This window comes from Meleagris gallopavo, chromosome 1 (assembly GCF_905368555.1).
Source record: "Meleagris gallopavo chromosome 1, MGAL_WU_HG_1.1, whole genome shotgun sequence".
Lineage (NCBI taxonomy): Eukaryota > Metazoa > Chordata > Aves > Galliformes > Phasianidae > Meleagris > Meleagris gallopavo.
Genome location: NC_139404.1, coordinates 120,728,655 through 120,755,429, shown reverse-complemented (window position 1 = coordinate 120,755,429; position 26,775 = coordinate 120,728,655). Strand labels below are relative to the sequence as shown.

General features: G+C 42.4%; 1 protein-coding gene across 3 annotated transcripts; it reads right to left on the bottom strand.

The window, feature by feature from the left end:
* Positions 1 to 16: 16 nt before the first annotated feature.
* On the bottom strand, positions 17 to 26,775 carry GEMIN8 (gem nuclear organelle associated protein 8). Of its 3 annotated transcripts, none has more exons than XM_085211893.1 (5): positions 26,620 to 26,774; positions 25,089 to 25,201; positions 22,600 to 22,635; positions 19,419 to 19,842; positions 17 to 1,495 (listed from the first exon to the last, which is right to left on the bottom strand). In XM_085211893.1, exons 3-5 carry the CDS (start codon positions 22,621 to 22,623, stop codon positions 1,239 to 1,241), a joined length of 705 nt encoding a protein of 234 aa, XP_085068019.1. In that variant the 5' UTR covers positions 22,624 to 22,635; positions 25,089 to 25,201; positions 26,620 to 26,774; the 3' UTR covers positions 17 to 1,238. The 3 variants fall into 3 exon arrangements, with proteins under 3 accessions (XP_085068019.1, XP_085068009.1, XP_085068030.1); XM_085211883.1 differs by lacking the exon at positions 25,089 to 25,201 and adding an exon at positions 23,376 to 23,469 and having other exon boundaries at positions 26,620 to 26,771; XM_085211904.1 differs by lacking the exon at positions 25,089 to 25,201 and having other exon boundaries at positions 26,620 to 26,775.

The window sequence follows — 26,775 nt, the reverse complement described above, 5'->3', positions numbered from 1 at the left end:
ACACCTGTAACAAGTCTTGAACATTGAGGGATTTTAATTTCAGTGTTCAACTCATCTCTTCGCATCTAGTGAGCAGCGAAGGAGGTAGAACTGAACTCAAAATGCTGATTTACAAAAACATGGTAACTACTAGGGAAAACAAAGTCTCCAAACTGCACCTCAGATTTGGTTTGGTTCAGCTGACTGTAGCAGAGAACACCAAACACAATGGGCATGAGAAGTTAATTTCAGCTGTGACATTCTCTGCTGTGAAAAAAGGCACACAAACGTTTGTCATATCTAAAACATGTGCTGTTCCCTTGCTCTGCCATGGTAATAGTGCTTAACACAAACTACAGATCTTCAGCACACACTGGCATGTAGCAGCAGTCCTTCACAGTTAAAGACTGATATGTCTTCCTTCCAGCTTCAAACCAATAAGATGTTTCTATTAGAATGGCAAAAATAATTGTTGGCATTTGCCCAAAAAGCATTTTGTCCTCTTAAGGATCTCTTTTGCTGGACAGATCTCTAACAGACAGGGCCACATCAAGCTTCTTCCCCAAACTCCCCACCTCCTTCATCATAACATCTTCCTATCTAATTTGATGTTAGAGTTGAACTCCTGCCAGATAAGTATCAGTCTTGAAGAAAAACTTCCTGCTTTATTATATGCATTTGAAAAATAATTCAAATGACCAGGCTACAGTAATTCGATGTGTTGTGTCTTGGCCAGTGGGCTCCTGGCTCTCAAAGAAAAAAAAAAAAAGAAAATCAAAAGATTAGGGGAGACAACACTTCAAGCTGTGTTGCATTAAGCTGGATCCAAACGCTGCTATATTAAATAAGACTAAAGAATAAGACTACTTAGTTTCCTAAATGGAAAGAGCTGACTATTTCTACAGTCTTTTTCATTTTGTAATTGCTGTTAATTTTTTCCAGTTCATTAGGTACAGATGTTGTCACATTTCTCACCTGCACGGTCAAGGCAGGCTGACATCAAATGAGTGAAATGGACTTCAGACAGTTATATTGCTCTCTCTCCCTTTTACTAATTGGCAACGGCATGTATGTAAATGAACTCTGACCATCACAACAGACGATGTTGAAGGAACACAGGGCAAAAAAATCACTTTGTCCTTGCTGGATCCTGCCCTAAAACCCATCCAAAAATGACACGTGCAGTTGACTCTTCCAGCAGCACAGCTTGAGGCAACTGTCCCTACAGCTCTGTGCCAGTCAGAGCACAGTCCAGGTACTCACAGCTTGAGGGGAATAATCGGCCAGTATTTGGGCTGTTTTTTGTCACAATTTCTATCAAAGATAAGCTGCATGGCAGTCTCCATAGCTAGGATTTTGGCAGCTTCATCACCGTACAGTTTCTCCATTTCTGCCATTCTTCTCTCCCCAGGTCTTTCTGCAGGTGGCTCCACAGAACGCTTCATGTTTCTGTAAAGGTCTTGATCAGCCTCCACGTACATTTCTTGTTGCTCAGCTTCCAGCTGCTGCTGTCTCCCTAGACAACAGAAACACAAGACACGTAAGTCACCCAATCATATTTTATTTTAACTTCTCAAATATTACACATTCAAATCTGTGGTGAGTCTAGACAGCCCAGATCCACGCATTTAGGTTGCTGCCAACTTCTTCCAGGGAAGAAGATCCCGGAAAACACAGAAAACCTCTCTGTTAGTAATAAAAAGCAGTAACTAGCATTGCTTCAGTTCTTCCCTAATGTACACAAGCCCTGAAAAGAAAAAAAAAAAAAAAAAACTACAAGAGTTGGTTTCCAAAGTAATTACTTAGCAGCTGAGATAACAAAACAATGCACAGGACGGTGCAACTTCAGCTGAACCACAGCCAAGAGAAAATGTAATCAGTTACTACTCTCTGGAAATGAACAAACCAGTCTGTCACGCAAGTGTCAGCCATCAAATGTATCCAATGAAACGCAGCTGTAAGCATTGTGTTTAGACAAACTAGCCAACCTCATCCATTTTGCACGACCTGCAAAGTCCAAAACTGACAGCCTTACTGTCATTGCTTTAAAGGCAAGACAAAACAACAGCTAACATTTATCCCTGCACCACATCTTTTAGAGAGGATTCAAAACAATTCAGAGAGGTGAAACGCTTGGGCCAATGTGCCAAAAAACCTCTTTAGTGAGCCCAATTTTGAAGCAAGAAATTGGTTTTGCATGCATAAGGATACCCTCACTTCATGAGTGCTGTTCTGATGGAATAAACAGTGCTCTAGGCAGTTAAAACACAGCATGTGCAGGACTCCTCTCTAATGGGAGACATTCATACAAGATGAAAAAAATCACCTGGGAGGGACTGAACTTCTTCACCTACCAATAACAAGTGATGGTTCCCAAAACTGCATCACAGGAATGGTACACTGTTAACGTGAACACTTTTTTAAAACAAGCAAACAGGAGGGACTGAGTTCACTGGTCAGGATGCACGAATCACATACAGGACACAGTTCTCGGTGTTCGGTGCTACGGACCCCTTCTCTCCTTCCTCAGAGAGTGAATTTAGCTTCTACCAAACACACAACACCTGCAAACCCTAACCCAACGCTAAGTATCCTGACAAAGCCATGTCAAACATCTGCAGTTTATTGTTGCACTGCAAAGCCCTGCATGCAGCAGCCAACTGACTGTCAGACTTCATAAAAGAATGATCTCCTGTACCTCATTCACAGACAGTAGGTATTTTCAACAGTGTAAGAAGAAACTTCAACTCTGGCATCTGCTTGTCAAGAGAGGGACAGGGAAAGCTTCTGTGCTGCCATTTCCACCATTTTGTGTTGATAGAGGCAGGGCAGCAGTGCTTGAGGGGCTATCAGAATCATAGAATCACAGAGGTTGGAAGGGACCTCTGGAGACCATTGAGCTCAATCCCCCTGCAATCTACTCCAAAGAGATGCTTCAATTTCAGTGTTTCCTCTTTAAGGGTACATCCCCAGAGTGTGCTGCATTGCCAGAACTCAAGGGGAAACACACATTAGAGGTCCACCTGCATTTCTGGAAGAGTTATTTCAACCACAGGTCTTCATCAAAACTACTAACACCACCCGCAGAGGGCCCAGCATCATGAAAACAGCCTTAGAGCTCAGCTGGCACAGGTCACTTAGACTGCACTGAAGCAAACTTTGTGGGAACCCGGCTGCCCACAACCAGGTAACATGCTTAAAGGACAAACCTGCTGCAAATTATGCAACTCACGCTGAATATTCCCTGACAAACCCCAAAAATCGATGCTGAAAAAACATCTCCTGCCGCAGGTTATAAAGCAAAACTCTGGCAGGGCAATGAACTGAACCCGCATTTGTTGACTCCTGGGTCACAAAGGCAATTCCTTCTACTTCTGTATTGTCCAGGGAAATTTGTTACTCATTACTTCTATAGCTGCATGCTAGAAACAGCTGCTTCCTCACATGCCTGAGAATATCTCTGATAGTTCGCTGCACACCGTAACACTTAAAAATTAATTTCTCTGCAGATATATAATGAATCCTTCTCTTTGGAAATTAAGTACGTTTCCAGCAGAAGCTTTATGATGGATGAGCAGATTACAGTTTAGTGTGCATCCATCTCTATCTGAAGCCCAGAGTGGTTCATAAACCCACAGATCCTGACATTAACAATCAAGATAATAACATAAATTGTAATTCTATTCTCTGAACTACCTAATGAACCTCTACATTTTACATTACACTTCACTAACCGCACGTAACGCCACTAACTTTCCGACCTAACTAACTATTCCACAGCAACTGGCCAGCAAATTCCCAGAGCGACAATATCACATAGTCCTAGATCTAAGAATGAGCTTTAGAGAGTCTGGGCATAGGCAGAGGACAGAAGTCTGCTACCCACAGCTTTTAACTGCAGAGGCTGAATTTGAGCACAGAATACGGCAGCTGTTGCTGGTAATGGCACTGCAGTTGCACGGAAGATGTAGTTTCCCATGGGTTATTTGTGGAGAGGTACCACTGTGAGAAGGGACAGCGCCGGCACCATTTGGTATCGTGGTCATCGCCTAAAGAGAAGCCACGGAATAAAATGGCTACGTAGGCTACTGCCTTTACCAAAGCAGTTATTTCCAGCCAAATACTGAGATAAGAAAGAAGTTCTGTCCTGTTGAGAAGCATACTAATTACCTTTGGTAGAGAGGGAAACACAACTCCCCTCACTTCCAGTCAGCCTGGGTTCTACCTGTTACCTCAGAATTTACTTGAAAAACAATACAACTTGTGCTACATCTGCAGCTACTGTCTCATCAAAAAGATGACAACAGGTCTCTGATAACGGAAAAAAACCCCAAAACAATATAACTGTAAGCTGTTTATAGCAATAATAACCTACAGCAAGAGGAAGAATCTCTGTGAAGAAAGCACCAAACATTCGTTTATGAATTAGACAGCATTAATTATTAAAAAATTAATTCTCAGCCCACAGCAATGAAGTTCCCAGCTCATTTTCTAATCTGAGCTCCACACTCCAAATTTGTCACCGTGATGCCGAGCAGTAAACGTGAAACAATTTTTTTTTTTTTTTTTTTTTTTTACACAGTTCTGAGTAGTTTCTCCTTCCACTTCACACATGCTGAAAAAAAACAAAAAAAAACAACAAAAACCCAACAACCAAAAAAACCAGTGCTTTCCTTTATAGCACTCAGTTTCAACTTCTGGCAAGCTTCACTTCCCCCTGTTGTGAACAAACATTTTGCAAATGGTCAAAAGGCAGGCACACCACAGCAGCAGTGTTTGGTTGCCATACCAAGGATAAGCATTGCTGACATTTTCTTGACCGGCCAGTTCTGTTTGTTCCCAAACTTTCTCCTCTCCCTCGAAGCGATTTTCACAAGTAACTTATCCTTTCTAAGTCCACTTCTGCAAAGCCATAGCTAAAAACTGGCCAAAAGCGGTTCAGACACCTTTTTCCAAGTGCATTAAGTAGTTCTTTCTTCACCTCTCAGGAACACCAAGATCTCTACCCAAGTCGTGCTGCATTCTGGGACACCATCAATTATTCTCGGTCTTTTAAAAGAAGGTTTTTTTCCTCCCACTTTTTCTTGCCTGCTATGGATATCGGCTTTTAATTTTGGATATACTAGGTGAAAGAAATGGGAATGAATGCAGGCAATGACCTTCATCCTCAGAGGCTGCCAAAAGCAGGATCAACAGTAAAAACATCTTGGCTATTCATTGCATTTGTGGCTTCATATGCACACAAAGACCATTTTGCACGCTTTCTGTGGAACTCTGACCAAAGCTCTTCAAGATGTAAGCGATTTTCCTATAGGCTCTCAGAAACTCAGAGGTCTTGTTCCTCCTATTTTATAAGAAGAAGGTCATACACTGTTAAGACTGATCCACGTTGTTCTTCTTTGCTTGTAGCATCCTGTGAGAAGATTAAGAAGCAATCAAAACACAACTATGGAATTCATCCTTTTCTTATTAGAAGAAAACAGGAAAAAAAAGGACAAAACAAAAATCTCAAAACCAAAATGCAAGAAAATTCCCTTCTTTGGAGACAAGTCTTCACGAAGAGACTTTTGCACACAAAGAGAAGATAAAAGCAAGGACAGTAATTACCTACGCTGAATTTTCATTGAAGGCAGTGAAAAATTCACAACCAGCATCCTATGGTGTCTTGTGCCATTTTTAGCTCTTTGTATTTGTACGCTCAGCCCTCAGCTTGCTGTAGCCCAGTGATCACACACAAGCTGATAGCATTTCTCACAAGGCAGCTCTCACTTCTCTGGGTGCACATCACCTGCAGCTGGCTGTGCTACGGGATGCTGACCTGCACTACGGCAGCCACGCCACGAGACCAAGGTCTTGCTTGCCCTATATGTCACACAGCCTCCACTGACTTTCGGTTTCTTGCTTATCTAGCACGTTATTCTTGAAGGAATTATTTCACTTTTCCCAGTCTCGGTTCTGCTTTTTCTTTCCCATGCTTTCAGATCGACCTACACCCCTGTTCACACATTCGCCTGCTTACTTCAAGAGATTAATGATTTTGTTACTGCTGCATGTGCACTTTCTGAGCTTTCTCATCCTGTCTTAAGTGCTACCTGAGCTGAGCTTGAGCAGCCCACGCTAACGGCGTTTAAAACGCTGCCCTTTTCTACTGATTAAAGACTCCTAGTTCCCTGCCTTTGAATGCCACTTCCCACAAGCCTGTCTGCTGCGTTAAATATTCTGCCCACACAGGCTTCTCAATGCAAAATGCCAGATTCTTCAGCTCCCCCAGAAAACTAAACAGCTCTACGGGGAAGTTACACGGTCTCTCTGAAGTGATAGCATCAGACCATTTTATTATGCCAGTACTTGTATAAACCAGGCATGCCATATAGAAAACCCCAATCTTTACCTAAAGGAATTCCAACAAAATAAGGATTTCAATTTAAGAATTTGCCAACAGGATACTCAAGGATTTTAATTTTTCCAGAGCTATCATGAAAGCTGACATCTCAATCATTACTCTTTATCAGGTGCAAGGCTTTATGGAGCAAGAGTTTCTATAGGTGGGAACATTCAAGATCCAAGTAATCACAATCTTACTACACCAGCAGTGTAACTTACACAGTTGAATCATGCAGTTGGCTTGAAAACACCATTCTGGAATAAAGGTGACTTTCTGGGGGAAGTAACTGCCTGCAGTGATAAGCTCTCCGTCATCAGAATGACAACCACTGTGAAAGAGAGCTACCACAAATGCAAAGGCATTAAAAACCCAAGTACTGTGCTGACATCTTTTCCATCCGCTAGTTGAGAAGGGAAGGAGTTAAAAGAAATTGAATACGTCACCACGTATATCTACAAGCAATGCAATATTCTCCAGAAAAAAAAAGAAAAGGAAAGAAAACGTTCTGTTACAGGCTTTGAAGTAAGAGCAGATGTGACTCCTTGGCAGGCTGAAACTGTGGTTCCACCGACAGACATTCTTCTTTTCTCGGCTACAAAACTAGCTTATGCAGCTCTTGCTTCTCTCTTTCTCCCCTTAGCTGCACGCTCCAGCTCCCAAGCCCCTCGAAGATGCTGGTATCACCGTCCCAGGGGCACTACACTGCATCCCACAAGAAAGAGTTCTATTTAATCTTGCTACAGTTTAGTGTCTTGGCACCACGAGCTGAACTAAAATGGCAGCATGGAAGCAGAAGTGAATGGGCTGGGAAGAAAAACAACCTAGCCTGGCTTTGGTACTAAGAAATGTTCGCTGAACCACAGTCTGACTGAAAACTTAGTGCAGGAAATAGTCTGAGAAACATGAGAGTCTCTCTAAGAAAGATGCACTAGCAACAGGCTGTCAGAGCAGACAGGAAACAGATTTTGCAAATCTGAAGTACTCAGTTTGATTGTTTCTTTATTGTAACAGACTTCTACAAATTTCAAAGATGAAAGTCCTGTAGAAACAGGGCAAGATCACTTACTACCACAACAAGTGACCAGATGTTACCTTTGAAACCAAGATGAAAACACAGCCAGGAAGCAAGGTTAGAATCACAGCGTTCCACTCCCTGCTTTGCTACTGAATAGTACTTACCACTCTTGTTAATTATCCACATCATGCTTCCGTGTAATTACTCTATAAAAGGAGCCTATTGCTTCCTACCTGGTAATTATGAAGAATTAATTATCTCACACAACTTTGAATTTTTTGGGGTAAGTAACTGGATGAAAGCTGCACAGTTAACTGGAGATTAAAAAAGCCGAGTTCTGTTCCACAAATAGGATTAAAAACTAAGAAGGGCTGTCTTGTAGTCTCCAGAACAAACTGCCCAAGCTCCTGGATAGAAACAACACAAGCCTTCACGTCCATGCTTACACTAGCAGTAGGCCACACCGGTTACCACCCAGCTAAACGACCATTCACTTTCGTTTGATTTCTTCCTACCACCTCCCACAACAAAACCCTTCAGAAGGGATGTTCTTATCTCCACCAGAAAATGAACTGAAGCAAAACCCATGAACATGAATCAACCAGCCAGTCCATGGAACCCAAGTGGAAGCCCGCTCTTGAAAGTGGAATGCTCTGAATGTAGCTCTCAGTCAGATATGTGTGCATCCGATAGCCACAGAGAGCACAAAACACACAGGCACACCCAAGGTAACCGACCAGAGCACTGTATCACACAAACCAGAGATACTAAAGCATCCCGACTGTACATCTGCACCACCTGAAAGAATTAAAAAGCTAGGAGGTTGCTGACCGCCAGGCAGAAATTAGTACAGGATCAGGCACTGGCAGCTGCTTCCAGTACGGATCAAGCCTACAGAAATAAGATTAAATACAGACCAGCTGACTCTGCACTCCCATCCCCCAAACAACTCCAATCTGTCGTTGATGGCAACAGTGCTGACGCCAGACAAAGACACCAGTGCCAGAGTAAACAGAAGGATTACTTAAATCTATATAGAACTGCATCCATATATACACTCAGGCATATATGGCACAGCCGGAGCAGATCGAACACAGCAATACACAAAATTAGGAGTGCTTCTTTAAAAGCAAACCAAAACAATGAGCAAACTCACAAAACACTGGTGGTTTCACTACCAGCTTTGCGTGCGTCCTGAATAGAAAGTAGGCACACGCACTGGGAAGACAGTATTTTGTGATGTATAGAGTGCTCGACAGCTCAATAAAACTGAGTGTCTGGTGCTTCCAGGGCAACAAAAAGGAGTAGCCTGTATGAGTCTTTTAAAATAAACATGCACAGTAGAATTCCAATTAAATTTTCTCCTTGATTCTAGCCACAGACCGTACCGCTGAATTCAAGCTTGTTCTATGGCACGATATGGCAAAGCAACTCAGTGAGATACGCAGGGAAATCTGCTGAGCTACCAAAGCAAAGACTTTTGAAAGCAACCTGTGCCCACGTCACCAATTTTTTGAAAGAAAGCACAGTCACACTACGAACAGACCTTCCAGTTAACCAGCAGGTCCAGAAGTTAGTGTCACTGCAGCCATGCCGAACTAACAGTCACCAATCCAGATAAAATTAATCTCAGAAGGAAACGTACATTTTTTCCACGCTGTTAGTATAAAACACACAAACCCCTACAGTGTGTTGCCTGACCAATAATTCTGTAAGAGACATGAGGAACTAAAGAAATCAGCACATCAAACTTACAAAAGAAAGGGCCGAGGGGTAACTTTGGGAATTAACTTTCCTTCTGAGCTTCTCATTGCTACCATGCTAAAAAAGACCACGTAACAAATTAGGACTTCAAAGCCACCACAACAGTTTAAGAGCAATGCCAGGATGCATACAAACAAAACACAAAATAAAAGCTTAGTTCTGTTCTAAACTTGCCTTTCACCTGGCATCGTATCATTGCTCTAGCAAATTAAATTAGATTTACTTAAATGCACAAGGTTAAATTGTTGTGCCCAGTATGGAAAAGCACAACAATAATATCACGATGAAAATATGCCAGGGAAAACCTGCAGATGTGTGTGTGCCTATCATACCTTCTGCAAAAGGGAAATGTTTGACACTAGAAGTAGTTCAAGAGCCCCTTGCTGGAGCAGAGGTCTAAGCACTGTCTCCTTTCAAAAAGGCAGCTTTCAGCATCCTGGCTTCTACAAAGTTATTAAAACTCGTCAAGTAGCAGCTTCATGTCTCCCTTCTGTGACTTCTCTGGGCAGCCTGGTCTCGTGGTTGGTGACCCTGCACACAGCAGGGGGACTGAAACTACGTGATCACTGCGGTCCTTTTCCACCCAGGCCATTCTATGATTCTATGACTTCAGTGGTGCAATTCCCACATGAAAGAAGCACTGAAGAGACTTGATGAAGGGAAGATTTTACGTGAGGAGAGCCATCAGAGTAAAATTCTAAGGGAGGAAGGAGGACCCAGGGAACTGCCGTCCAGTGAGCCTCACTTCTGTGCCTGTGGGAAGACCATGGAACAGATCTTCCTAGAAGATACGTTAAGGCACATGAGGGATGAGCAGGTGACCCAAGACAGCCAGCGTGGCTTCACCAAGGGAAGGTCGTGCCTGACCAATCTGGTGGCCTTCTGTGATGGAGCGATGTCAATGGTGGACAGAGGGAAGGCGACTGATGTCATCAACCTGGACTTGTGCAAGGCCTTTGACATGGTCCCTCACCACATCCTTATCTTTACATTAGAGAGACTTGAGGGGTGGACTATTCAGTGGATAATGAATTGGTTGGAAGGCCGTAGAACGAGGGTTGTGGTGAATGGCATTATGTCTTTATGTCCAGGTGGAGGCCGGTGATGAGCGGTGTCCCCCAGGGCTCTGTCTTGGGACCGGTGCTCTTCAACATCTTCATCAACAGCATCGATGTTGGGCTCGAGTGCACCCTCAACAAGTTTGCTGGTGACACCAAACTGAGTGGTGCAGTTGACACATTAGAAGGAAGAGATGCCATCCAGCGGAACATTGACAAATTCCAAAGATGGGCCCATGTGAACCTAAGGAGGTTCAGCAGGGCAAAGTGCAAGGTTTTGCACGTGGGTTGGAGTAATCCCAAATACGTATACAGACTGAGAGAAGATCACTGATCACCAGCTTGAGCTACTGAAAAATAGAAAGATCAGAAAAAGCTGATATTTCTCCTCACACTCCACCAAGGCCAGCCAGATAATTTGCTAACTGCCACCTCAGCACCTCCTCCTCTGACACATTACCACAATGACATCTCATGCTCTGGACCCTTTCACAGTTTCTCAGACTCCTTCTCACCATACCACTGGCCAAGAATCCCAGAGCAATGACAACTGATGAATTTGAAATCTTCCACATCCCTTCTGGTCAGCAACCAGATGAGAAACTGCAGCTCTAGAAATAAAGATGTTCTGCAAGGCACCTGCAGCGTGAGATCAGAAGAATATTGGCTTTGTAGCATTTGAACAACCATATTAAAATCAAGGTCTAACATGCTCTCAGGAAACCTACATTCCTTGGCAAAGTTTCCCTAATTTCCACGTGAATATAGAGTTGGTTATTAAAGCAACTACAAATGAAATTAAACCCAAGAGACTCTCACCCAGCTAAATGTGAACAATAACAATCACCAGTATAGCACCTATGGTGTTTATTTCAGTACTTACACAATTTCAGTAAAAATAGCCAGTTAGAATTTATTCTTCATTTTTCATTGTCTCTGTGATTTCAGTGTATAGCAGCAGTGTTTTGACAGCTTAGACATATGTCTTAGAAAATATCAAGGGAAAGCTCTGACATCCAGATAAACAGGTTTTTGTACTTTGGAGGCAAATAACAACTGAGGCAGTAACACTGATGAACAGCTGGATCAATCCATGCTGAGCACTTCATATGCTTGCAGTACAACTTCTTTTTAAACGTGTTGACATATCAACAAACTTCTCTGTGCTCCTGTGAGACAGGCAAGTGCCACTGTGCCCCTGGATTAAAATCCAAAAAAGGGATTCTGGACACAAATTCCTAGAGCAGAAGATGATTTACATTCTTGGAATGGATGGGCTTCATAGAAGACCACATCATAACGTGTCACAGGTGCTCAACCCTGCCACTGAAGAGATAAAATGTTTCATTGCAGATAGGAGTTTAAGATGCCTCTTCCTTTGGATATGACTTTTTTCCTTGAAAGTATGGTCAGGAAAAGAAAGATCACTTTGGATGTGATGCTAAATTCCATCCATTTTGATAGCTTTTGGGTACCAGTCCCAAATGACATTTCCAAGGTCATGATGGAATTCTATAAAGGGTACCTAACTCTGAAACCCAAGAGCCCAAAAGTCTCTGTACCTCTCAATTTTGAGCATGCAAGGAAATAAGTTTCTACAAGAGCCAGGCAGAAGAAGTCCTTCAACTCTCAGTTTCTGTCCATGCAGCACCCACAGCCCCTAATTACAGCGGGCAAGAATTCCATCTGGATGCTTCTGATCAAACTGAGGAACCGTGAAAGGTGTTGAAATGCAAACGGTTCCTCTGAAGTTTTGGCTTTAGCAACATCACATTAAAATTTGCAGAGCTGAGTTATGTCTCCAAGCAAATCCATACAAGGCGTTTGCTTTCTAAGAGAGAGATCTAAAATTTTAAAGGCTTGAGAAGTATTGTTGCACCATACTGTTGTAGATTCTGAGCACATTTTGGAAATAAAGAACATAAAAAATGCACACCGTGGTTACATTCATTCCTACCTTGGTCCTTGAAAAGGCATCACTCAAGAACTATAAACCTTAAAACTTTAACTGTTCGTGCTACAACAGCTCCCCTAAGCAGACACAAAAAAGACTGGGTTAGAAAATACTTAATTCATAGCCACTGCCCGATTACAGGGTTGTGAGCACTACATTAAAGATGGATGAATTCAGATTTATCATCACAAAACTGAGTCAGAGCTCTCTCCTAACTGAACGCATTTAGAGGTCCACTGATGCCACATGTGGCACCCAGACAGAACCAAACCACTAATCCAGGAATTTTAAGGGCAATAGAAAAGTGCATAACAGACTGCCAGAGTCCAGTGATTAGCAGTGAATGGCTTTTACACCACTTCCCTAGAGCTATCAGCACGGTCTCACCTGCTCTTTTCCACAGCAGCTGCAGCTGCTTTCACAGGCTCCCCTGCAGGGACAGAGAATGAAGAGAAGACTAGGGGAACCCCACAGAGCAGCTGCAGATGCTGATGGCATAAGCAAGCAGACAGACATGACTTGAGAGAATTACCAGCACCAGGTGCCAGTTTGAGAAGATTCTGTGTGTTCACCCACAAACCTTCCGAAAGTTGTTCTGCTCTAACAAGAAGACTGGGAAGGGATTCCTTGGCGTCTGCAGGGTGGCTCTTCACCAGAGCCACATGGAGCCCAGGTACCTCACTGCAGAATATGTTCATGCTTTGGAAGCTGCATGGACACAAAACAGGAAATGACTCTCTGCTTGTCTGACCTAAAACTGAATTGCCAATTTCTTTGTAAAGAGCAAGTCCTAATAGCTGAGCTATCAGAGATACAGAGGAGACCATGTGCACAACTGCAAGCTATTAAGCAGTTTTCACTGCATCTTTCTAAGACCACCAACTATCAAGATTTACCAACAGCAGACCTAGCATGCAGATGGTAAGGGGCAGGGCAGCTGAGAGGAGCAATGATGTCTGTCCCATGCATCTTATCCTCACATCCTCAAGAAAAAACTCCATTCAGGAGGAATTTTACTACAGCAATGATTTACGAAGAGCAGCGACCATACAAAGTTACCAGAGGTCACTGATTCACAAGCAAGAAATTTTATGAAGAACAAAACTCTCTGGGAGAAAAGGAGTTGAAATGTTGCACTCGTTCAGGAAAGATGTCACTAGGATGTATGCAGGGGTGACATCTAACTTAAGCATTAAACAAAAGGTCTGGAATGAACAACTCTTCTTAGATCATACTGGTTCTGTCACCTAAGGCTTTCACTTCTTGCCAAGGTACTCAAGATCTCTCACAAACGTGAACAAACTGAGCCTCTCAACAAGCCACCTGAGGTATGTGTTATCTCCCCTGTATTAATGGAGACGGAAAAATAAGGGGTGAGATTTTAATCACAGGTTTCCAAAGTTTAATACATATTTTCACACTGAGACAGCTACTGAAGCAATCTTCATTTCCACCAAACGAAAGAAAAAAACAGAGACACCTGACACCTCAGCACTCCTCTTGAAGCAATGTCTACATTGCAATTACACTGAACCAGACAAGCTGCTGCCCTCGTGCCCCTACTAACAGCCTGCTGCACCTCCAACACCTGTAACCCACAGCCTGCCTGGGCAGAACCCAGCGCAGCGCAGCCATGGGCAGACAAAGCTGCAGGCTCCAGCCCCAGCTCCCCCTGAGTGCCCAGGCTGCATGCTTGGAGCGTGGTTTGCAGCACCTGGACATGACAGCTGGAGCATCCCAGCAGCAAAACGACTGCACACTTGGCCTTTGCTTGCACACTTTAAGCGGATGCCAACGCTGTCAAAACGTCTCAGCCTGAGGCACAAAACAAATAAGAGCAACTTCAGACTTTGTCACTCCTCGCTCCATACATGAACCTTACAAAATCCTCCTGACCATGCAACAGAGGAAATTCATTTCTGACTGTATCTGGTCAGTGATGCACACAGCACACAACCACCTTGTCTCTCTGTTCCATTCAACTTGTAGCAGCATAACAGCCACCAGCTGCAAAACACGCTGGATTAGTGGGAAAAATCATAGGTCCACACAACAAAGCTAAACATGTTAGAAACTCGAGCTTTGTCTCCAGCATGAGATCCAAGGCCATTTTCTTGACTATCTCTGGGAATGACATTCTCCAGGAATATCTGTGTTCCCGAGCTGATACTCTTAGTACAATGTTAATCTCTTCCCTTATGAAATGGATATAAAGCTGTGCCCAACTCTGCTGTTCTGCAAATGCAATTCAGAACCCTTTTTGTTTCTTTTGCAAGTACAGATTACCTTCCAATATTAAGGTGACGAAAACCTGTGGAACTTTTCTTTGTTTCTGCAGCAAGGAGGCATTCTTCTGCCACTGATTTCCAAACAATAACAACCTCTACGTTGGCGGCACCAGCTTGTGCACCTGAGAAGACTCTGCTGCTACATGATAAAAGGTTCAACCATTAAGAAGAGATATTTCTCCTTCCATTAAATAAAACAACACCCCATGCCTCAAAAACCTATCTCAAGCACCCACACATATTGTGGAGAACACTCTATTTCACACGTTCTTTTCAGAAACTCCAGCAATCCAGCTTACAAAGACAGTGGTAAAAAGTTGTACGATGGCGAGGCTGACAAGCCAAGGAGTCAAGCAGACATTTCCAGAGTCACCATGCACACTGTTTAGCAGTCCAGGGCAGGGAAAAAGAGGCAAAAAGGTGCTGGTCATCTAGAGGAGAACTACTGGAGTCTAACAGAGCAAAACGAGTAACAGAGAGAAATATCTATTGCTTTCACTGTTGGTAAAGCATGGTAACAACAAACATGAGCATAAAAGCCTTTATTTTCCAAAGTACAAAGACTTTAAACAAAACCAAAAACTTCATGGATCTGGTATTATTCAGACAAGTTTAAAAAACATGGAAAATTCCATTAGTCCCTTGTCACGGAAGAGGCAGTGGCCACTGTCACCTTTCTCTGAAACCCAAGGGAAAAAAACTACAAATTGCAGATTTGAAACAAACATCTTCATTCAGCATTTCCTTTCAATTTCTTTTTCTTTTTTTTTTTTTTAAAGGTTTTCCATCTGGCATGAAAATGTTGAGACAACTTTATTTTGGGAACAGCTGGAGGGTCTATGCGGGCAATACAAACAGAGGCTTTAATGGAAAAAAAGAGTTGTAGCATTAACAACTGACAGACCATTATCCTACAGTGATGAACTGACATGACAGTACTCTCCTTTGCTTTTGTTTTTAAATAAAAGACACTTTCATTGCCTGTTGGCTGCTACAGAATGGGTCTCAATGTATTTGCAATGCCTATTTGCTCAATTACAGCAGCCATCTTCTCTCGTATGTAAAAAGGGAACAAAGAAAAACTGCCTAACAACAAACCACATTTCAAAGGCTAAATTTGGAAGTGCAATAAATAAAATGCATTAATTAGACAATTCACTGAATTGTTAGGCTCGTGAATCTTACTTTCTTGGTTTTGTCCCCTTAAGTCTTGCAAATGTAAGAAGACAGTGTATTCAGCCCCTCATATCTAGAGCACCTGGAGAATGAAGTACACTGCCTAGGTCTGACAGGTGTGATAACTCAGAACAATGATTTCATGCTTCTGAACAGCCTTAGTGAAGACCTAAGTGCTAGTAAAAACATCCCCAGGAAGCACAGGGTGCTGGGATCATCAGTTAAGATGAAGAACAAAACCCCTTAGAACAGATACACTAAATAATTGTGATTGCATACGGAGGTAAACAACTGAAAAGAAATCAAAACTGCCTGTAAGGAATTTTAACCAAGCGCACAGGATATCTAGAATATGGAATGGAATCAATTTGTGGTGCATTAACGTGTCTGAGCTCATACAGACTCAGCAGAACCCTGCTCACAATCACTTTGGGGCATTCCAGGAACACATAACTTGACTGCAACACGTGAGGAGAATATAAAAACTGTGAGGAATTTGATATGAATTCAAAGACAAAAAAGAGGTTGTTTGTGAACAACTGTATCCCTGCTAAGTGTTAAATCATGCAGCAAGACTTAGAGCTTGCCAGTTTTAAAGGCTTTACTGTACAAGTCAGCCAACAACTGAAAAAAAAATTGCTGAAGAACAGGCATACTCCTGTAAATCTGTGCTGGTTACTGAGAACTCAACTAAACCTGAAGTTCTTTTCTGTGGCTACTTTAAAACAACAGCTTCCTTCTCTTTGAAACTCTTCTTTTTGCAATTAGTATTAAGACTTGTATTTTACCACCCAGACATATGCCTTTCCCACCTAAATCTCAGGCCTATTTAAGTCTTTCAGATAAAGTCTGCAAGATGCTCTCCTCTAATGTCTGTGACCCCTGTTACCTGCAGTGGACTCTTCAACAGGCACCAGAAGTGAGAGTCTGATAGTTTCAGTCTACTTGACTACTCTTCCACATGTTGATCAGACATGGGTCATGGCTGAGAACCAGCTGTATTTAACCTGGTAAATCAAAGCTCTCATCACACACACGTCCAAATAGCTGCGTTAAGTCTGTGTACTACTTCCTAATTTTGCCTTGGTCTTGAAAAACAGAATAATGGTGGTCGTCCATTACAAAAATAAACCAATTCTCCAAGTTCTGTACCTGTATAACTCTCCTGTAGGAGCCCAAATTCCCTATTTGGCCCGTTGCTCCTCTCCCACGTCTCACACTTCAGCGAGCTGCCCATAACCATATATCAAACTCATGCACAGCACTCATTTCAAAAGAAGAGAGGGCCAATGTTTGCTTGCAAATGCATATCAAGGTGAGGGTTCAAAGGCTGTGAACTCCCCCTGGAGCCACTTATTTACATCAGAGAAAGAAAACTTGAGACACAGCTTTCCCTTAACATTCTCTGACACCTGGCTTATACTTCACCTGGTTGCCAAGGTCTCTACTGGTATTCTCCTTTGACATGCCCAGTTCAGAGAAAATTTAAAATTCTCACCTCAGCACTGCAAGTGGCTCTCCCAGAGATGGATGCCTAAACTTCAGGCCTAACTCAGCTTTATAATGCCTATGTTTCTCTAAAGATCTGTTCCTAAGGTAGTGAGCCAGCCCACGACATACAGTTTGGGATTAAAATGAAAAGCTATCAGAGGGGAAATCAGTAAGCATGGGTTTCCTTTGTGCACTTGTATTGTCGCAGTTTTCTTGAACACAGAACTACGGGGATTCCTCAGCACAGTATGAAAGATAGAACATGGCAGTGCAATGGACTGCACCTTAATGAGCTTCTAAACTTCATTTCATTTTGTTCTGAAAAGACACCCAGGAAAACGAGTAACACTACCTCATTGTGTGATACTGCCTTGAACAATCTCCATAGCAGCTCATTACCATACAGTGAGGGAAACAAAGATTCTCTCCACTTCCTGCTACTTCTGCTACACGAGAAACTTCAACACAACAAAAAATGCATTTTACTTTTCTTTCTCCCTCCTGCAAGAAAAAAAGATTTCTGAACAAGCTTATACTGTATTTTTAATTATTCGCAAAATTAGCATTTAGATAGCAGCAGTCACCCAAGAGTTCTGTAACACTTTTATACTTTAATTAAATCTAGTACTTGTTTACTTTTTCATGCCTTGAATAATTACATACAAGTATTACCCTCGCTTTATCATACCACAAAGAAACTTCAAATGACAAGAAACTGAGACTTGCAGTAGCTCAAGGCCAGGTTCTGCTTAACTTTGGACAAAGAAATGGAATACTGTCACTGAAGAAAGTGAAGTCACACTTACCCATAAATAGGCTAGTACATGGCACAGAGCAGAAACCTAAATATTCCAAAAGGCTCCAAGTATCTCTGTGGTGGAAGGAACAGAAGTCAAATCTGTATTCTGAGTCACAAGCCCCTTCCTGATTCACCTGCTCATCATAAAGGATATTTTTCATATTTTTAGCAAGAGCAGGCAGTGAGGGGTCAGGAATAGACTGAACAGCTATTCCAAGGTCATAGAGGATATTCGTGACAAAGAACATCTGTAAGCCCAGATTTCCCCATTTCCAGGACACCACTTTAATCACTCACACAACTTCAAACACCATTAACCATAAAGATAAAAAAAAAAAAAAAAAATCAAAGCAAGTACTGCATTTTCTAGAATTAGCCAAGCATCTTAAAGTATCCTGTACCTCACTAAAGGAATGTTTCAGAAGAAGACCTCAATCTGATGCTGAAAAACCACAGAGAGAAAGGGCTAGCACATCACACACTACCACTTGAGCTCTTTGGCTCACATTCCTTTCCTAACTACAGAAACGGTGCACCATACTGGTAAGAAGCATGAACTTAAAGCTGAGCAGTCTCAGCTCACCGGATACCTCAGATCAAAGGCCTTAGAGTAACAAGATTTTTATTTCTCCCTCCCAATCACTGCCTTTATCATCCTTTTTTTTTCTTTTAGAATATTTCCCTCTTTCGGTATGCAAAGAAAGCTCCATTAAACATTTATTCTGACTACTTCCTATTTGAGTTAAGGGAAAAGTTGTTCTCATCATACTACTTTTTAAAAACACATCATTAATTTCTCTGCAGTATTTGTATATGAAATAAACTACCAATAAACTTTTCTTCTTCTTTTTTTTTTTTTTTTTTTTTTTAAGGAGTTTCACAGAAAAAAGATGATGATCAAGATCTGAGATAAATACTAAATGTTTGGCTTACATCCCCTGCCTAATGACTTGGCTCCAGATCAAGATGCAAAATAAAGAGAAACTTCTGGTACAGTATAGAATGAAGAGCACCTTAGGGATGCAGAGACAAGAGAAAGGTCTCGGAATTTTACTGCTGGGTTAGCCAAAGAAGAACAATCAAAATGGCTGCTCCATAATATAGAACACGCTGAGGTTTACCCTGGGGTTCAGTGAGGTTCATGTAGTGAAGCGCTTCCTCTGGATTCCCCTCTCGACCATACAGCATGTTAGCTATATTTAACCTTCAGTTTCAAGAACCCCTGAATTTTTAAGAATACTGTCTCCTAGACAAGCATGTTAGTCTCCTCTCTGCGGTCATAATTCTTTCTCTTTCTCACAGAAAGTGTTTGAAGATTTTTCTAACAGTTATTTCTAATGAAACGTACTCAACTGTACCCATTGGTTTTGCCTGATTCAATCTGCTTGGCTTGTCCACCTGCAGTGCCTGTTTCTGTAACTGTTACACAACCTGTAAACTCTGAAGCTGTCCACGACTCATTGGCATGGCCACGAAGCACAGGAAAACACAAAACAAGCACAGACTTACGTAGTTCTTCCCGATGCCTCTCTGTTTGGGCAAAAAACTGGCGAAGCTCCTCTGTGATCTCCATGTTACTCAGGTCATATTCAAACTCCCCTTCGGACTCCAAGTCTTCCTCCACTTCAGAGTCTTCCTCTTCCTCCTCCCTGTCATCATCCTCCTTCCCTGGCTGGGCATCCATGTACTGCTGAGCTCTGCCACGTGGGCTATAGTTGGAAAAATGGCTGTGGGTACACGGGGGGTCATCCCCATCCCAATCTGAGTAGCGGCTGCTTGGAGAAGCTGCGTAAGGAGGCCATGGTACATGATAAACGGACTCCATGGCTTTCCTGTAGGCTTCCTGGTGTCTGTGCATCCAGCGCATAGCTAAATCATAGTGCTTCCAGTATCTTGCATACATTTTCTGAAAATACCATGGCTCAGTTTCCTCCTGCATCCAAATGGGGGGAGACACACGTGGAAGAGAAAACAAGCAGTAATCGAGAGGTAAAACACTGGAAGAGTAAGCCCTATATTTGTATTTTAATCATCCATCGCTCTTTTCCTAAGGCAAAAAAAATATCTAAAAGAAAAGGGCAACCGTTAACACGGTACACATGCATTACACTTTGTTACTCTTACAAGAGATTGTTTTTTCATCATCACATCTACCAAGGAAGAACTGGCAACAGAGAGTTGCAGAGTCCAGGAGGTTTTTCCACACAAGTGTTTGTACTGCCATGGTGGAAGTCAGTGGTTTTTAGGGAAAACGCTCTGTGGATATATTCCACATTTCCTTTAACCACTCACATGACTTTTAGGAACGGAGTCATTCCAAGGTGTACGCATTACAACCGACACCTGATTTCCAAATCCGCAGGCGGAAAACACAGGAGATTAAAATTCCTCCATATTAAACAAAGGCATTCATTTTATCCAGTAACATATTTCCTCCATCTGTCTGCCAAAGTAAGTTTCTCAGGAAAGGTCAAATGGCAATTCAGCCCAGTTCATACAGCCATCGTGGCCTCGATCAAAAACAAGCCTGTATTTAGCCCACTTCCAGTTGCCAGTAAATCTCCCTTTTGCACTCCTCAGCAACCAACACATGAAAAAGGGTAACAAAGTACCACTGATAAAGCACAGGGAAAAATAATTCTATAGAGGGAAATGTATTGCAACACCACTGTCTCTTGTCCTGCACCTGATCTTAGTTTCCCTGAAAAAGCTCAGTTTCACTCTGTCCCTGTTCCACAAGCAACTGAAAAGCCCTGCAGTCCTTCTAGCCCTGAGCCCTGTCATACAGACCATTTCACCTCTGTCCTCACCCTACTCACAAAAATCAGGAGATAACAGAGGATCTTAAAAGAAAGCCATAGAGCAGTAACCTAAAATCTAGAACAAATAGAACATGCAGCCATTCTCCTTCCTGTCCCATCTTCATTTCCGTAGAAAATCTTTTATCTAGGCAAAACAGAATGCCTGTTAAATGAGAAGACTTTTAATTAAACCACCTTTTGGCAAACACTCAATCCATGGCAAGATTAGCCAAGGGTTGCAGAGATGAATGTGACACTTACAGTCCTTTATTAGTTTTTTTCATTTTATTCTTTTTTAAAGGCATACTAGAAAAAAAATCTTTACATGTGATTTCTTGAGCTGCACTGGCACAAATTCCACACCTTTAAAACAATGGCCCTCTGGAAAAAAAAAATTAAATCCCCAAACAAAACAGGAAAAAAAAAGAAGCACTTTCCATTTAATGCTAACAAAGTAAAGTAGGTTAATTTCGCTTACTTATATCTGTTTTCATTTTCTTTTTGTCAGGTAATGATGCAAATACCATAGAGCTTGGAGTAACTGTTATTCATACCAAAAAGCCCCTCAGCTGTTCTGTTTCCCTTCTTTCTACAAAGCTGAGCCCATTACTCCGTAAGAGGTCCATAAATGCTCTCTTTCTAGGTAACTGCTGAGTGCTTTCAGAAATAAAAGATCCCCAGCCATGAGAGTCCATAAAGAAAAAACAAAACAAAACAAAAACCTCACACAGTAAAACAAACTTGCATCCCTTAATAACTTCTGATTAAAACTGCACCCTAATCGTGAAGGCCTACGAGGCTCAGCAATCCGAATTAAAAGATCAGATGAATGATCCCTCCCATAAAGTAACAATTCATGGACGTTAAACTTCATGGCATTGATTCTTGTTTTAGTCCAATACTGCGTTGCTACAAGACCTATCATTTGAGAAGATTTATTCCTAAAACGAGTGGGTGCAGGAGAAGCATCTGCCTTCCATATGGAGTTTCTCCATTCTTAATCATCCAGGGACCTAAAAGCTACGATATACAATGTTTTTTTCATTTATTTATTGTTCTTACTTTGCTAAAGAATGTCACAGCGACTCCTCATCCTTCACCAGACGAGAACGTTCTGCTGTCCAATTTGATACATTCACAGCTTACTTACAGAACATTTTATTTTTCCCACTAGTTAAAAATCCAGTTTTGAAACACCACGCAGCTTGACAAAAGCAGAGATCTCCTACATTCTATGTATTTCCAAAAATGACAACGTGTTCTCTCAAAGCTCAGAAAATATCTCCAGTTCTTCTTAAATGTTTCTAAAGAGCCCTTGATGACTTTACCCTAAGCTCTGGAATCCAGCTGGTTGACTGGCTCCAGTTGTTAATTTAGGAGAAAGGAAGACAAAAAGCCACTTCATGGAGACAGGACTGTGCTGCTGGTGCCTGTCCAAGTACTTTTTATGGCTTTTCTGTTGAAAGTGACCCTTAAAACCCCCCTTTTACATTTGAATTTTAAAAATCCATCTGTTAAAAAAGAAATTACAGAAATGTCTTACACTGGTGTGGAAAGACGAAGGGAACACTTCAAAGTCTATCTTAGTTCTATGTCTGTGCTTTTCCAGCTGCAGAATAAATGGAAATAAGAGATTTCCTCAAGAAAACAAAAGCTGTAAATCCAAGCAAATGATCAGAGTCCTCTGTTACTTTCCCGTTACGACTCTGGAGCCTCCCCAGGAGTAGACAAATCACTGTTGTAATCTGAATTCTATTTCACAGCCATTTAGATATTTTCACAGCTAATTTTTACATGTCTGCGTTGACAATTCAATACAAGTGTTTATAAGCATTTTGTATATAAAATATGACTAAGCAATCACACTGACAACCATAAAGACTGCTTACCATCTCTTGTGGAGTTTCTTCCATGATCACAGTGAACTAGAAAACAAAATAGCAGCTTTTAATTCATAAAAATATGCGTTATGATGGTCAAAGCAATCAATATATTTTTTGTTAAACTTGAGTACTATGGCCTATAGGTATTGAATATCTTTCCTCTGCTGTGGCTAGCTGAAGTCTCTTACTGGTAGTTTATTATTAGTCAGTACAAAACCCAGTCCTTAAAATTCTCCCCTACAATACCAAAGTTTGTTAACCTTAGTTAACAGGGAGCAACCTACTGCTATACAGCCCAAAGCGCTGAGACTGAATGATTTTCCACATTACTGATTTACTGATCTTTTTCTCCAGACAACCAGTCCCATCTCCTGCAAAGGAAACATAGACTGACACAGGCTGCAATGATATTTTTGAATGTGAGGAAAAAGAGAGAGGAATACGGGCAATGGCAGAGAAGGAAGAGAAAAAAAAAAAGGGTGGGGAAGGGAAGGAAGGGAAAGAGCAAAAGCATGAACAAGATCACTGTGACCACAAGGTTTTCTGCCCAGAGAACTTGCGGGTGCCCCATCCCTGAAGACATTCAAGGCCAGGTTGGATGCAGCCCTGGGCAGCCTGATCTAATGGTTGGTAACCCTGCTCATGGCAGGGGGGTGGAGCTTGATGATCTTCAAGGTCCCTTCCAACTCAAGTCGTTCTATGATTCTAAGGCTGGATTTGTATTTGCCATCATTTTCAGTGTGATCTACCAGCATGGAACACTGAGAAATATTTCAACTTACCTCCCTACCTGACAATTACTTGATTACAACATTAGCTACTCCATCCGCATACTTCCTCCCAGGACTGTCATTCAAAACTTGATGTACATGATGCCTGTGAAAGGTAACAGGCACCCAGCACGCTAAACCACCACTGCGACCCATAAAACATAGTCAAAGGCTCTTCCCAGCAATACTGGAACGTAGCCAGGACAGCACTTACTTACAACTGTTGTAGATTTATATCAACGTAAAACTAGGATTTTTCACAAGGCATGTATGTGAATACAGGACAAAAACCACTTGTGCTCTGTCTCCCATTTAATACTCCTAATTAAACCGCAATTTTTTGCTCTTAAGACAAAACACGCTGAGTGAAAGAATAAGGATGAGCCTCATTCAAAGAAAATGCAAATCATGAAGCTACCACAAAGGCAGATTATTGCCCTTAGTATGGCACACACCAAGCTCAAACCCATAAATCCTTCGTCAGAGCAACAAGGAGCCCTCCGTACACAAGCAGCACTCCATTGCAACCAATGGGATGACAAATCAGTAAGTAAAATGTTTGCCTAATGATGCAATCCAAGTGCATGAATTCACTGTATTCCGCCCTGCCTACTTAAAGTAGGAAGAATAAAACCCAGAACTGAGATCACTGAAAAACACTGCAGAGACTTCTAACATTTGCCACCCACACCTACACAGAAGACTCATGGGCTATCCCTCTGCACACTTCAAACACCTCATTTCCCATGCTACCTCTCGTCAAAACTTCTAGCTCCGTTCTCATGACTTACATGCGTACTTTCTGTCCCTTTCCCATACACATCTGGACGCTGTCAAGGTCACCATGTCTTTTCCTTAAAAATCTAAGCTCATGGTAGCCAACTCTTCCATTTCCAGAAAAAAACTAGGTACAATTCACATTCATTATCCCCCTAATTCCTCCTATGTGACAGAAGGGTCTTTGAACTAGCTTCAGCGTAAATAGAAATCAGGTTCAGAGCTTAATATAAATGTACTTTTTAAAGCAGTAACCGGTGAAGTTTGATACTTTATTATTAATACACGACATGTACGTGTGCTCTCTAATGGGGAACGGAGAAAGGAGGGAAAAAACCTGGTGAAACTATTCAACTCTGTTCAGTTCATCAAATATGAAAGAAATTAACACAAGAAAGTTTTCTCTTTGATAAGTTTTACTGCTTCCTTTTCTCAGTTTTAGAATATTTCTCCACAGATAATTAAGTACGGAGGCAATGCGTTTAATCAAAACATGCTTGTTTCTTTATCAGCATCAGCCAAATAAACATTAATGAAAATAAATATATCCGATCAAAGTAGTGACAGCACTCAATTTATATGGAGTCAAACGAAGCTGAGACCAATTGTTGTATTTTAAGTCTTGGTAGCGCAGTATGGAAGCAAAACCATCTTCTGGTGTGTCAGATACAGTGCTGTCACATGGATGCCATATTGGAAGCTACAGGTACAGCTCAAAAGGCCCATTAACGTAGGATCAAAGAGAATTTGACTTTATTTAGAACGCTGATGATTGGAAAATTAACCATTCTGTGGTACCGAGATAAGAACACAAGATATTATTAAAGAAAGGTGAACTTTCAAGAAATTCAACAGCGTTCTTCACCAAAACATTTTTATAAAGCTTTCCTGAAAAAGTAATCTACATTTGCACAAGAAATGCCCAAACAGACAACAGAGGACCACAACCTTTGCCCGTTGCTGCTAATGCTTCTGCTCCTTGAGAAGCGTCTTCTTCAAATCAGACCAGAGGTCTTCCTAACTCAGTACCTCATTTCAGGCAATGGGTAGCAAGAGATACTCTGAAAAACACAGTAAGAACATATGCAACACTTCTCTAGCTACATGTGTCACCGTTTCAGCAACAGATAGTTCAGAGACTTTTTGAGCTCCCAGGTGGTTTTGGCATTCAAAGCCAAACTGTGTCACCTCTGTGAACCCATTTTTCCACAACGTGCCATGAGTGTAAGCTTAACAATTTAAGTGTTAAACGTCAACCTGCTCTGGTTACTTCAACCTCACCCACTTCAAGCTCTTTAAAAATAATCCAAAAGTTTAGTAAGATAAAGCAAGTCATCCATGTTAATAGTGTGCATCTTCTGACAAACACCTACTGCCTTTAAAAAAACAACAAAAAAAACCCCTCCAATGCTTACTTCTAATGCAGAATTACCAGGAGAGTGAACTGTCTGAATAGTGCTTTGATGATATGCCTTAGATTAATACTGGAGCATGATGTTAACTTTAATACCAAAGTGCCCTTGTTACAATCATGAAGAAATTTCAACTCTGTGGCTGCTAAGACAGTTGGCTATACTAGCATTTCCCTAAAGAGAAAGAAAAAGAGGAACAATTCCCAACTGCATACACTGCATTCTTCTCTAAGAATGGCCGTAACACAAGATCTGTCTGGGACTTAGGATTCAATCACAGCTGGCCATCACCCAAAGAGAACAAGGTGAAGACTTTGCTATCGCTACAGTGTCTTCACACCAATCTCATACACCAGCAGCGCTAATTCCTGCAAACAAATTGCACATAAGTAAGTCACAATTACAATCACCGTTGGCTTAACCAACACAGCTGTAAACAAGGCTGAGTTTCTTAGGGCACCTCCTAGCCAAGCAGAGCCTGAGGCGGTAACCCTGTGCTGCTGTGAAAGGCGGGTAATCCACATCCAGCACGCAAACCCAGAAGCTGAGGCCAGCGGTGCAACGCAATCACCATCAGTCCCTGTCAGCTTTTGCTTCACGGGACCTCATCGCTTCAGTCACTAGCTCGGAAAAGAACAAACTTCATAGGGTCTGACGGCAAAGCCAGCTTCCTGCTCTCGCATACGCGGTGCCCATACTCTGCTTAGAGCCCTTTAGCTCATCGCCAGCACAAGGAAGACCAACAGGCCACGGCCCCGCTAAGTGCGAAGGCCACGGGCTGACGGGAACACGCTCCCATAGAGGTGTGTCTGCAGCACACACGGGGCCGTGCCCCCGAAGCACCAACATCTTGTGGAGGAAACACAAAAAGCCTCGACCCCTTAAAGCCGATTCGCGCGCGATAAACGCCGTCTGCCCGCCCCCACCGGGCGCCCGAGCTCCGAAAGCACAACTAACTCCCCACGAACTGCTCGTTCTCCCGCTAACGCCGCCGCCTTCCCCGGCCCGGCCCTCCCGCAGCATTCCCGGCGTAAGGGAGACGACTCGGCCGCAGCCTGCGTACCCACCCGGGCAGCCCGAGCAGCCGGCCGCGTGGGGAACCGAGAGGAACCGGCCCCGGTGCTCCGTCGCTCCCTTCCGGCACGCACGCAGCGCGGCACCGCGAGCGGGGCTTCCTCCGCCGCTTCCGCCCGACTCTCAGCGGAGCCGCGGCGCCATCTTGT